This window comes from Oncorhynchus mykiss, chromosome 1 (assembly GCF_013265735.2).
Source record: "Oncorhynchus mykiss isolate Arlee chromosome 1, USDA_OmykA_1.1, whole genome shotgun sequence".
Taxonomy (NCBI): Eukaryota; Metazoa; Chordata; class Actinopteri; order Salmoniformes; family Salmonidae; genus Oncorhynchus; species Oncorhynchus mykiss.
Window position 1 is genome coordinate 87,183,674 of NC_048565.1, and position 13,923 is coordinate 87,197,596.

Genomic DNA, 13,923 nt, shown 5'->3' on the forward strand with positions numbered 1-13,923 from the left:
TAGGGTCTTAATTTAAGACAGTTTGCTACAGCAGGAAAATAATCCTGCAGCAACAAGACATGTGAATAATTATTATTATTATTATTATTATTATTATGTGGATTATACGGTTTTGTAGGGGTTGATAAATTATTCGTAAGGGGAAATCAAATTTTAAAGTGGAAATTACAAACTACAGAAGCCTTTTTAAACCTCAAACACAATACAAGTTTTAAATGTCCTGAATTGCAGGTTCTCCTGCAACAGGGTGATCAAATTAAGATCCTACATTTGTAATCTGTCGTGTTTGAAAGGTAACATGTGTCCATGGGGAATGACCTTTTTCACAAATACATGTGACGTTCTGTCCATTCCCAGTCTCAGTGCAGGTCACCGTGCGTTCTTGGCATGTTCCTAGTGAGCAGAGGTCCATATCCACAGAACAATCTTCCCCTTGAAACCCTGCAACACCCAAACACACATACACACCATACACACATAGAAATCAGACAGTTTCTTCCATCAAACAGACAATACAAGATACCTGAGGACAAAATGAAATAAAAATACAGCACTTAGCAATATGAACTCAATAAAGAACATGACATGGAACACACTGTGCACCACATGCTCTACTTGGAGACAATTTCCTTCAAATGTCCTTGTTAAGCTACGTCTAGCCATTAGGTAAAGAAGAATGTACTACTCTGAAAAGTGGGACAATTTCCTTTCCATGAGGAAGCCAAGCCACTGTAACGTTAGGAATTCACAAAATATATTTTTAAAACACATTTATGGCTGTTTTATGTTTTATTAGTTAAAGCCATCCTTTCTGTAGTAGATTGACGTGAGTCATTGAGTCCTCTACCTGCTGCCCAGTATAGTAATAGAGTGAGTGAGGCATCGACATAAAGACCCATCCTGTCTCTCTCCCTACTGATCTATATCACATTTGTCTAGCGAAGCAGATGCCGCGCCTACATGTCATTGACAGCTGGGGCCACGTCGATAACTTTTTGTTCTGAATAAAACCCCAGCCGCCGTGTAACTGATACCTGGTCAATAATGCCAGTAAATAAGGCTGGCTAATATATCACAGCTCATAATGGAACAGAGTATGACCTTAATGAATGCCTGAATGGACCTAATTTACAATGTCAGCATCCCAAATGGCACCATATTCCCTATGTAGTGCACTACATTTCACCAGAGACCTATGGGCAATGAGTAGTGAGAAGTGCGCTTTGTAGGGAATAGGGAGCCATTTGAAACGCATGAAAAAATGTCTCTCTGCTCCCAAATGGGTGCTCTGTGAGATAAAGATGTTGTCTAATTGGAAAACGTATCACAAATAGAAAGAGCCTACTGTAGTAAGAAGAAGATACAGACTGTGGCCTAATGTGTTTTCTGGACATTAAATAATCAATAGTAGCAGCTATCAAGTCAACAACATCTCACAATGTCACCTCACCGCTGCAAATGTTTGGCTTGAATTGGATTGAGTCTATTAGTAACACTTTGCTGAGGAGATAATGGAATCATTGTTAACATTTTACAAACTATAGGTAAATGATACCCTTAGTGTTGTTTAACATGTGTAGTAGTGTTTACATGACGGCACACTGACAGCAGAAGACGGTTCACTACTAACTATCAAGGATTCATTACTTTCTCCAATCTTCCTCCAAATGCAGTGTTTGATTTACCATTTTGAAGCACTGAGTCTGTGTAAAAATAAAAAAAAATAAAAAAATGAGTTGTTGACCGAAAAGAGATGGGGAGTCGAAATATTAACACTAGAACCAGCAGGACTTGAGACTTGAGACATACAAGCAGCAGCCATATTGATTTCCTATAAACCATTTTCATGGATAACCTAATAGAACTGAGACGTTATATTCAAGGCCAAACGGATGTCACATCAGTTCAACTACCCTGAGTTGCTAACGGACAGCTACTGACTCCAACAAAGTATTTCACAAGTGTTTAATAACCAATTGTGCGTCCAATTCACCTGGAGGTTAATGTTGCATGAAGGAATGTCACTCGTAGCGTGAGTCTCAAATTGCACCCTATTTCCCTACACAGTGTGCTACTTTTAAACAGAGCCCTACGCGTTCCTTTAGTGGCCCTGATAAAAGTAGTGACTTACAAAGGGAATAGTTTGGCATTTAGGACACAGACTTACAGTGCCCGCTGAAATCTCCAAATTGAACTACTTACTCCCTGTTCAGCTACCATTAGACTACTGTAGAGAATACAGCCACCTACCATGAGGTGACTACTGTAGAGAATACAGCCACCTACCCTGAGGTGACTACTGTAGAGAATACAGCCACCATTAGACTACTGTAGAGAATACAGCCCACAGCCACCATTAGACTACTGTAGAGAATACAGCCACCATTAGACTACTGTAGAGAATACAGACACCATTAGACTACTGTAGAGAATACAGCCACCTACCCTGAGGTGACTACTGTAGAGAATACAGACACCTACCCTGAGGTGACTACTGTAGAGAATACAGCCACCATTAGACTACTGTAGAGAATACAGCCACCATTAGACTACTGTAGAGAATACAGACACCATTAGACTACTGTAGAGAATACAGCCACCATTAGACTACTGTAGAGAATACAGCCACCATTAGACTACTGTAGATAATACAGCCACCATTAGACTACTGTAGAGAATACAGACACCATTAGACTACTGTAGAGAATACAGCCACCATTAGACTACTGTAGAGAATACAGCTCACAGCAACCACTAGACTACTGTAGAGAATACAGCCACCATTAGACTACTGTAGATAATACAGCCACCATTAGACTACTGTAGAGAATACAGCCACCATTAGACTACTGTAGATAATACAGCCACCATTAGACTACTGTAGATAATAGAGCCACCATTAGACTACTGTAGAGAATACAGCCACCATAAGACTACTGTAGAGAATACAGCCACCATTAGACTACTGTAGAGAATACAGCCACCATTAGACTACTGTAGAGAATACAGCCACCATTAGACTACTGTAGATAATACAGCCACCATTAGACTACTGTAGATAATACAGCCACCATTAGACTACTGTAGAGAATACAGACACCATTAGACTACTGTAGAGAATACAGCCACCATTAGACTACTGTAGAGAATACAGCTCACAGCAACCACTAGACTACTGTAGAGAATACAGCCACCATTAGACTACTGTAGATAATACAGCCACCATTAGACTACTATAGAGAATACAGACACCATTAGACTACTGTAGAGAATACAGCCACCATTAGACTACTGTAGAGAATACAGCTCACAGCAACCACTAGACTACTGTAGAGAATACAGCCACCATTAGACTACTGTAGATAATACAGCCACCATTAGACTACTGTAGAGAATACAGCCACCATTAGACTACTGTAGAGAATACAGCCACCATTAGACTACTGTAGAGAATACAGACACCATTAGACTACTGTAGAGAATACAGACACCATTAGACTACTGTAGAGAATACAGCTACCATTAGACTACTGTAGAGAATACAGACACCATTAGACTACTGTAGATAATACAGCCACCATTAGACTACTGTAGATAATACAGCCACCATTAGACTACTGTAGAGAATACAGCCACCATTAGACTACTGTAGAGAATACAGCCCACAGCCACTATTAGACTACTGTAGGGAATACAGCCACTATTAGACTACTGTAGAGAATACAGACACCATTAGACTACTGTAGAGAATACAGCCACCATTAGACTACTGTAGAGAATACAGACACCATTAGACTACTGTAGAGAATACAGCCACCATTAGACTACTGTAGAGAATACAGCCCACAGCCACTATTAGACTACTGTAGAGAATACAGCCACCATTAGACTACTGTAGAGAATACAGCCACCATTAGACTACTGTAGAGAATACAGCCACCATTAGACTACTGTAGAGAATACAGCCACCATTAGACTACTGTAGAGAATACAGCCACCATTAGACTACTGTAGAGAATACAGCCACCATTAGACTACTGTAGAGAATACAGCCACCATTAGACTACTGTAGAGAATACAGCCACCATTAGACTCCTGTAGAGAATACAGCCACCATTAGACTACTGTAGATAATACAGCTACCATTAGACTACTGTAGAGAATACAGACACCATTAGACTACTGTAGAGAATACAGCCACCATTAGACTACTGTAGAGAATACAGCCACCATTAGACTACTGTAGAGAATACAGCCACCATTAGACTACTGTAGATAATACAGCCACCATTAGACTACTGTAGAGAATACAGCCACCATTAGACTACTGTAGAGAATACAGACACCATTAGACTACTGTAGAGAATACAGCCACCATTAGACTACTGTAGAGAATACAGCCACCATTAGACTACTGTAGAGAATACAGCTCACAGCCACCATTAGACTACTGTAGAGAATACAGCCACCATTAGACTACTGTAGAGAATACAGCCCACAGCCACCATTAGACTACTGTAGATAATACAGCCACCATTAGACTACTGTATAGAATACAGACACCATTAGACTACTGTAGAGAATACAGCCACCATTATACTACTGTAGAGAATACAGACACCATTAGACTACTGTAGAGAATACAGCTCACAGCAACCACTAGACTACTGTAGAGAATACAGCCACCATTAGACTACTGTAGATAATACAGCCACCATTAGACTACTGTAGAGAATACAGCCACCATTAGACTACTGTAGAGAATACAGCCACCATTAGACTACTGTAGAGAATACAGACACCATTAGACTACTGTAGAGAATACAGACACCATTAGACTACTGTAGAGAATACAGCTACCATTAGACTACTGTAGAGAATACAGACACCATTAGACTACTGTAGATAATACAGCCACCATTAGACTACTGTAGATAATACAGCCACCATTAGACTACTGTAGAGAATACAGCCACCATTAGACTACTGTAGAGAATACAGCCCACAGCCACTATTAGACTACTGTAGGGAATACAGCCACTATTAGACTACTGTAGAGAATACAGCCACCATTAGACTACTGTAGAGAATACAGCCACCATTAGACTACTGTAGATAATACAGCCACCATTAGACTACTGTAGAGAATACAGCCACCATTAGACTACTGTAGAGAATACAGCCCACAGCCACTATTAGACTACTGTAGGGAATACAGCCACTATTAGACTACTGTAGAGAATACAGCCACCATTAGACTACTGTAGAGAATACAGCCACCATTAGACTACTGTAGAGAATACAGACACCATTAGACTACTGTAGAGAATACAGCCACCATTAGACTACTGTAGAGAATACAGCCCACAGCCACTATTAGACTACTGTAGAGAATACAGCCACCATTAGACTACTGTAGAGAATACAGCCACCATTAGACTACTGTAGAGAATACAGCCACCATTAGACTACTGTAGAGAATACAGCCACCATTAGACTACTGTAGAGAATACAGCCACCATTAGACTACTGTAGAGAATACAGCCACCATTAGACTACTGTAGAGAATACAGCCACCATTAGACTACTGTAGAGAATACAGCCACCATTAGACTCCTGTAGAGAATACAGCCACCATTAGACTACTGTAGATAATACAGCTACCATTAGACTACTGTAGAGAATACAGACACCATTAGACTACTGTAGAGAATACAGCCACCATTAGACTACTGTAGAGAATACAGACACCATTAGACTACTGTAGAGAATACAGCCACCATTAGACTACTGTAGATAATACAGCCACCATTAGACTACTGTAGAGAATACAGCCACCATTAGACTACTGTAGAGAATACAGACACCATTAGACTACTGTAGAGAATACAGCCACCATTAGACTACTGTAGAGAATACAGCCACCATTAGACTACTGTAGAGAATACAGCTCACAGCCACCATTAGACTACTGTAGAGAATACAGCCACCATTAGACTACTGTAGAGAATACAGCCCACAGCCACCATTAGACTACTGTAGATAATACAGCCACCATTAGACTACTGTATAGAATACAGACACCATTAGACTACTGTAGAGAATACAGCCACCATTATACTACTGTAGAGAATACAGACACCATTAGACTACTGTAGAGAATACAGCCACCATTATACTACTGTAGAGAATACAGACACCATTAGACTACTGTAGAGAATAGACACCATTAGACTACTGTAGAGAATACAGACACCATTAGACTACTGTAGAGAATACAGACACCATTAGACTACATAAGACTTTATATAAAACAGCAAGTAACACCAAGAGCTACTAAAGAGAGAATGCTTCATCGTAAACATAGTTTTTATAACCCATTCAATCTTTCAATATATTCATATGTATTTTTGACATCAGCAGATGTCACAAAGTGCTTATACAGAAACCCAGCCTAAAACCCCATAGAGCAAGCAATGTAGACATAGAAGCACGGTGGCTAGGAAGAACTCCATAGAAAGGCAGCAACCTAGGAAGAAACCTCGAGAGGAACCACTAGTGCTGAGTGATTAACTGTCGGTCATTTTTTGTTTTTTTTAAACAACTAGTTAAAATTAATTTTTTTTTTTTTTTTCTGTGAGCTCGATGTGCAGTTTCTGGAGAGATGAATCAGAGCTAGAAACGGAGACTGAGATAAGAGAGAACCCGCGATCGAGAGGGACAGAAAAAGGTTGATTCACGAGCCTGAAAATACATGATCTAAGTGATTGATAGTTGGTATTCTGCATTCATAAAAATATGCCTTATTTACTTTGAAGAACTAATAAAATAGTGATTACGTCAGACAGCAGCTCTATAGAGATGAGATGATGACTTGGAATGAATTAAATAATAATGAAGTCATCAAATAAAAGGATGGTTAATAAGTGATAAGCAGTAATGGGAAGTCACTACCATCATGGGACTTTTATTGATTATTTGATTCTGTGTTGATACAGCATTCAACCCACAATGCATAGTGCAATTAAAATGAATGTTAATTTTTTTAACCAAAATCCGTGATACTTAAAAAAATTTTTTTTTAACTGAGACGGCCTCAAAAAGCAATAATCTCTCAGCACTAGGAACCAGGCTCAGAGGGGTGGCCAGATCTCTTCTGGCTGTGCCGGTGGAGATTCTAAAAGAGCACATACCCATTAAGGCTGGATTGTTCTTCCAGATGTTCAAACGTTTATGGATGACCAGCAGGGTCAGATAATAATCACAGCTGTTATAGAGGATGCACCAGTCAGCCCGTCAGTTGGCTTTTCATAGCAGACCATTCAGAGGTCGAGACAGCAGGTGCGGTCGGTCGGGGGGGATAAAGGACTGAAGGAGAAAGTGCCACTGTGAATAACATGACATTTCCTCCGAATTGTTTTAAACCATATGTACAGAAAACTGTAATAAATGTCTTTATTATTATTGTATCACTGAATCATTGTATTGTTTGTTTATCTGTCAATTAATTCCGTAAGGCACCAACTCCAGTTTGACACGAAAATAAAATGTCATTCATTCACTCATTTAATGTGTAATCAAAATTAATATTTTATTGCATCTCATTTGATTATCAAAGTAGGCCTCTAGCAGCCCTCTACAATAATCTCCTGAACTTGAACTCTCTTAGCAGCCCTCTACAATAATCTCCTGAACCTGAACTCTCTTAGCAGCCCTCTACAATAATCTCCTGAACCTGAACTCTCTTAGCAGCCCTCTACAATAATCTCCTGAACCTGAACTCTCTTAGCAGCCCTCTACAATAATCTCCTGAACCTGAACTCTCTTAGTACCCCACTACAATAATCTCCTGAACCTGAACTCTCTTAGCAGCCCACTACAATAATCTCCTGAACCTGAACTCTCTTAGCAGCCCTCTACAATAATCTCCTGAACCTGAACTCTCTTAGCAGCCCTCTACAATAATCTCCTGAACCTGAACTCTCTTAGCAGCCCTCTACAATAATCTCCTGAACCTGAACTCTCTTAGCAGCCCTCTACAATAATCTCCTGAACCTGAACTCTCTTAGTACCCCACTACAATAATCTCCTGAACCTGAACTCTCTTAGCAGCCCTCTACAATAATCTCCTGAACCTGAACTCTCTTAGCAGCCCTCTACAATAATCTCCTGAACCTGAACTCTCTTAGCAGCCCTCTACAATAATCTCCTGAACCTGAACTCTCTTAGCAGCCCTCTACAATAATCTCCTGAACCTGAACTCTCTTAGCAGCCCTCTACAATAATCATCTGAACCTGAACTCTCTTAGCAGCCCTCTACAATAATCTCCTGAACCTGAACTCTCTTAGTACCCCACTACAATAATCTCCTGAACCTGAACTCTCTTAGCAGCCCTCTACAATAATCTCCTGAACCTGAACTCTCTTAGCAGCCCTGGTAATCAATCAACATGTGTATTGAAACTGAGGAATCCTAAAGCGGCTATCAGAGAAACTCAGAAAGTTTGTTCTTTATACAAATGGAGGAGGAACAATGATATGCAGATATCCTGCCAGGATGAATAGGTAGAGAGAAATGACTCTAAGCAACATCAACCAGCAAACCACCCGAGACCAGCAAAAAGCATGTTTAAGCTTTTCTGCTGTATGTGCTTTGTCGAATCTCATTTGACAAATAATGAAGTGCAAGTTTCCGTACACATTCACCACACTGTCACAGTACAGCAGTAGAAGCTTGTACCAGCAGGCCTGGGTTCAAATACTATTTTAAATCATCCTAAATACTTAAAACTGTGATTGACTAAGCTTGCCTGTTGTGAAGGAATCAAAAGAAAAGTACAGAAAGTGCAAAGCCAGTCCACCTGGCACTACTCCAGGTAGACTACACAACAAACACTCAACGTATAGGAAAGGCTTCAAACAGTACTTGAACCCATGTCTATGTATCAGTTCCCTGGATTAGGGAGGCACTATAGCACTATATTTCAAAGGTAGTGGTACTATATAGGAAATAGGGTGCCATTTGGGACTCATTCAATGCCTCAGATAACCACCTCAGATCACTCACTATAACATGAGAAATGACAACAACAATATTGCATGACGCTGATATATTCATGAAATATAAAAAGGGATACATTGAAATGAATCTCCATTATTAAAATCACCCTGTAAAGAAACAGACGGCTGTCTATTTGCAAAAATCAAGACAAATATCACTGCATTACCAGTATGACTTTAATGATCAATATGCCTGGAACACATTATCTGATCTCAAACGGCACCCTATTCATTGTGTAGTCCACTACTTGGTCAAAAGTAATGCACTATATACTGTAAGGGAGTAGAGTGCCATTTGGGACGAACCACCGTTGTGGGTAAATTCATTCTAAACCTCTGTAGCGGCAATGTGTTCACAAATGAATTCTTAACCTCTCTATGTGGCAATATCATTCACAAAACACTATATTGTGCTTACAGAATTAAAATAAATAACTTAATTCAATACATTAAATAAATCTATGATTGTTACAAATTAGACTCCAGTACAGTGTTGATCAAGCCACTCAGACATCAGAAATCGTATATCAGAAACAGTCAATCTAAATGTATTATTTTATTTGGAAAGGAAAAAACAATGTGCTTGAAGAGGAGTGTGTATATGTAAATGTCAACAAGTGTCCCTGCACGACAAGGCCTGCGTCCCTGCACGACAAGGCCTGCGTCCCTACACGACAAGGCCTGCGTCCCTACACGACAAGGCCTGCGTCCCTACACAAGGCCTGCGTCCCTGCACGACAAGGCCTGCGTCCCTGCACGACAAGGCCTGCGTCCCTGCACGACAAGGCCTGCGTCCCGACATGACACGGCCTGCGTACCTGCACGACAAGGCCTGCGTCCCTACACGACAAGGCCTGCGTCCCTACACGACAAGGCCTGCGTCCCTACACGACAAGGCCTGCGTCCCTACACGACAAGGCCTGCGTCCCGACACGACACGGCCTGCGTCCCTGCACGACACGGCCTGCGTCCCTGCACGACAAGGCCTGCGTCCCTGCACGACAAGGCCTGCGTCCCTACACGACAAGGCCTGCGTCCCTACACGACAAGGCCTGCGTCCCTACACGACAAGGCCTGCGTCCCTACACGACAAGGCCTGCGTCCCTACACGACAAGGCCTGCGTCCCTACACGACAAGGCCTGCGTCCCTACACGACAAGGCCTGCGTCCCTACACGACAAGGCCTGCGTCCCTACACGACAAGACCTGCGTCCCACATGACAAGGCCTGCGTCCCTACACGACAAGGCCTGCGTCCCTACACGACAAGGCCTGCGTCCCTACACGACAAGGCCTGCGTCCCTACACGACAAGGCCTGCGTCCCTACACGACAAGGCCTGCGTCCCTACACGACAAGGCCTGCGTCCCTACACGACAAGGCCTGCGTCCCTACACGACACGGCCTGCGTCCCTACACGACACGGCCTGCGTCCCTACACGACAAGGCCTGCGTCCCTACACGACAAGGCCTGCGTCCCTACACGACAAGGCCTGCGTCCCTACACGACAAGGCCTGCGTCCCTACACGACAAGGCCTGCGTCCCTGCAAGACAAGGCCTGCGTCCCTACATGACAAGGCCTGCGTCCCTACAAGACAAGGCCTGTGTCCCTACATGACAAGGGCTGTGTCCCAAATGGCAGCCTATTCCCTGTTTATTTCCTATTGGCCCTAGTCAAAAGTATTGCACTAGATAGGGAACAGGGCACACACAGCTTGTGGTGGTCCATTATTATATTATAACTGTAGAATAAGAGTCCTCGCCAGCTGACCAGCAATATTCAAAAGACAACATAGATGCAGTGGAAGATGGTAAAAAATCTATTTAAATTGCAAATGGGGCCCTCATGCCGTACATCAAAATAACATTACATTAGTGTACCTCAGGTCTGTTTGGCTTTCTTACTCTGTTGACCATTAAAAACACCCAGACATTTTGGCTGCTCTCATCTGTTTGGATGAATTTCATATGATTGTTTTCTACTGAGGCTTGTAAAATGTAAACACCTTTCTGAAAATGACTACATTATTGCAGCATGAGGCATGTACATTATAAAGAACTTGATACCGTGCATCTGTGACGCACAGGTGTGTCTTCTTAAGTATGTGTGTATTTAATTGGTCTGTAAAGCATGGATGAAGGCAAAGAAGCTAGAATGGTTTGTATAGCATGGATGAAGGTGTAGAAGCTGAAATGGTTTGTAAAGCATGGATGAAGGTGTAGAAGCTGAAATGGCTTGTAAAGCATGGATGAAGGTGTAGAAGCTGAAATGGTTTGTAAAGCATGGATGAAGGTGTAGAAGCTGAAATGGTTTGTAAAGCATGGATGAAGGTATGGAAGCTAGAATGGTTTGTATAGCATGGATGAAGGTGTAGAAGCTGAAATGGTTTGTAAAGCATGGATGAAGGTGTAGAAGCTAGAATGGTTTGTAAAGCATGGATGATGGTGTAGAAGCTGAAATGGTTTGTAAAGCATGGATGAAGGTGTAGAAGCTGAAATGGTTTGTAAAGCATGGATGATGGTGTAGAAGCTGAAATGGTTTGTAAAGCATGGATGATGGTGTAGAAGCTGAAATGGTTTGTAAAGCATGGATGATGGTGTAGAAGCTGAAATGGTTTGTAAAGCATGGATGATGGTGTAGAAGCTGAAATGGTTTGTAAAGCATGGATGAAGGTGTAGAAGCTGAAATGGCTTGTAAAGCATGACTGAAGGCATAGATGCTGAAATGGTACGTAAAGCATAGATGAAGGTGTAGAAGCTAGAATGGTTCGTAAAGCATGGATGATGGTGTAGAAGCTGAAATGGTTTGTAAAGCATGGATGAAGGTGTAGAAGCTGAAATGGTTTGTAAAGCATGGATGAAGGTGTAGAAGCTGAAATGGTTTGTAAAGCATGGATGAAGGTGTAGAAGCTGAAATGGTTTGTAAAGCATGGATGATGGTGTAGAAGCTGAAATGGTTTGTAAAGCATGGATGAAGGTGTAGAAGCTGAAATGGCTTGTAAAGCATGACTGAAGGCATAGATGCTGAAATGGTCTGTAAAAGATGGATGAAGGTGTAGAAGCTAGAATGGTTTGTAAAGCATGGATGAAGGTGTAGAAGCTGAAATGGTCTGTAAAGCATGACTGAAGGCGTAGAAGCTGAAATGGCTTGTAAAGCATGACTGAAGGCATAGATGCTGAAATGGTACGTAAAGCATAGATGAAGGTGTAGAAGCTAGAATGGTTTGTAAAGCATGGATGAAGGTGTAGAAGCTGAAATGGTTTGTAAAGCATGGATGATGGTGTAGAAGCTGAAATGGTTTGTAAAGCATGGATGAAGGTGTAGAAGCTGAAATGGTTTGTAAAGCATGGATGAATGTGTAGAAGCTGAAATGGTTTGTAAAGCATGGATGATGGTGTAGAAGCTGAAATGGTTTGTAAAGCATGGATGATGGTGTAGAAGCTGAAATGGTTTGTAAAGCATGGATGATGGTGTAGAAGCTGAAATGGTTTGTAAAGCATGGATGATGGTGTAGAAGCTGAAATGGTTTGTAAAGCATGGATGAAGGTGTAGAAGCTGAAATGGTTTGTAAAGCATGGATGATGGTGTAGAAGCTGAAATGGTTTGTAAAGCATGGATGAATGTGTAGAAGCTGAAATGGTTTGTAAAGCGTGGATGAAGGTGTAGAAGCTGAAATGGCTTGTAAAGCATGGATGATGGTGTAGAAGCTGAAATGGCTTGTAAAGCATGGATGAAGGTGTAGAAGCTAGAATGGTTTGTAAAGCATGGATGAAGGCGTAGAAGCTGAAATGGTTTGTAAAGCATGGATGAAGGCGTAGAAGCTGAAATGGCTTGTAAAGCATGGATGAAGGTGTAGAAGCTGAAATGGCTTGTGAAGCATGGATGAAGGTGTAGAAGCTGAAATGGTTTGTAAAGCATGGATGAAGGTGTAGATGCTGAAATGGCTTGTAAAGCATGGATGAAGGTGTAGAAGCTAGAATGGTTTGTAAAGCATGGATGATGGTGTAGAAGCTGAAATGGTTTGTAAAGCATGGATGAAGGTGTAGAAGCTGAAATGGTTTGTAAAGCATGGATGATGGTGTAGAAGCTGAAATGGTTTGTAAAGCATGGATGATGGTGTAGAAGCTGAAATGGTTTGTAAAGCATGGATGATGGTGTAGAAGCTGAAATGGTTTGTAAAGCATGGATGATGGTGTAGAAGCTGAAATGGTTTGTAAAGCATGGATGAAGGTGTAGAAGCTGAAATGGCTTGTAAAGCATGACTGAAGGCATAGATGCTGAAATGGTACGTAAAGCATAGATGAAGGTGTAGAAGCTAGAATGGTTCGTAAAGCATGGATGATGGTGTAGAAGCTGAAATGGTTTGTAAAGCATGGATGAAGGTGTAGAAGCTGAAATGGTTTGTAAAGCATGGATGAAGGTGTAGAAGCTGAAATGGTTTGTAAAGCATGGATGAAGGTGTAGAAGCTGAAATGGTTTGTAAAGCATGGATGATGGTGTAGAAGCTGAAATGGTTTGTAAAGCATGGATGAAGGTGTAGAAGCTGAAATGGCTTGTAAAGCATGACTGAAGGCATAGATGCTGAAATGGTCTGTAAAAGATGGATGAAGGTGTAGAAGCTGAAATGGTTTGTAAAGCATGGATGATGGTGTAGAAGCTGAAATGGTTTGTAAAGCATGGATGATGGTGTAGAAGCTGAAATGGTTTGTAAAGCATGGATGATGGTGTAGAAGCTGAAATGGTTTGTAAAGCATGGATGATGGTGTAGAAGCTGAAATGGTTTGTAAAGCATGGATGAAGGTGTAGAAGCTGAAATGGTTTGTAAAGCATGGATGATGGTGTAGAAGCTGAAATGGTTTGTAA

General features: G+C 41.5%; 1 protein-coding gene across 1 annotated transcript in view; it reads right to left on the bottom strand.

The window, feature by feature from the left end:
- Window positions 1-13,923, bottom strand: part of LOC118966728 (fibropellin-3-like) — a 37,001-nt gene that overhangs the window by 15,789 nt on the left and 7,289 nt on the right. The window contains exon 2 of the mRNA XM_036990021.1: window positions 319-441. Within this exon, the coding sequence (XP_036845916.1) occupies window positions 319-441 (123 nt within the window). The remainder of the gene's footprint in view (window positions 1-318; window positions 442-13,923) is intronic.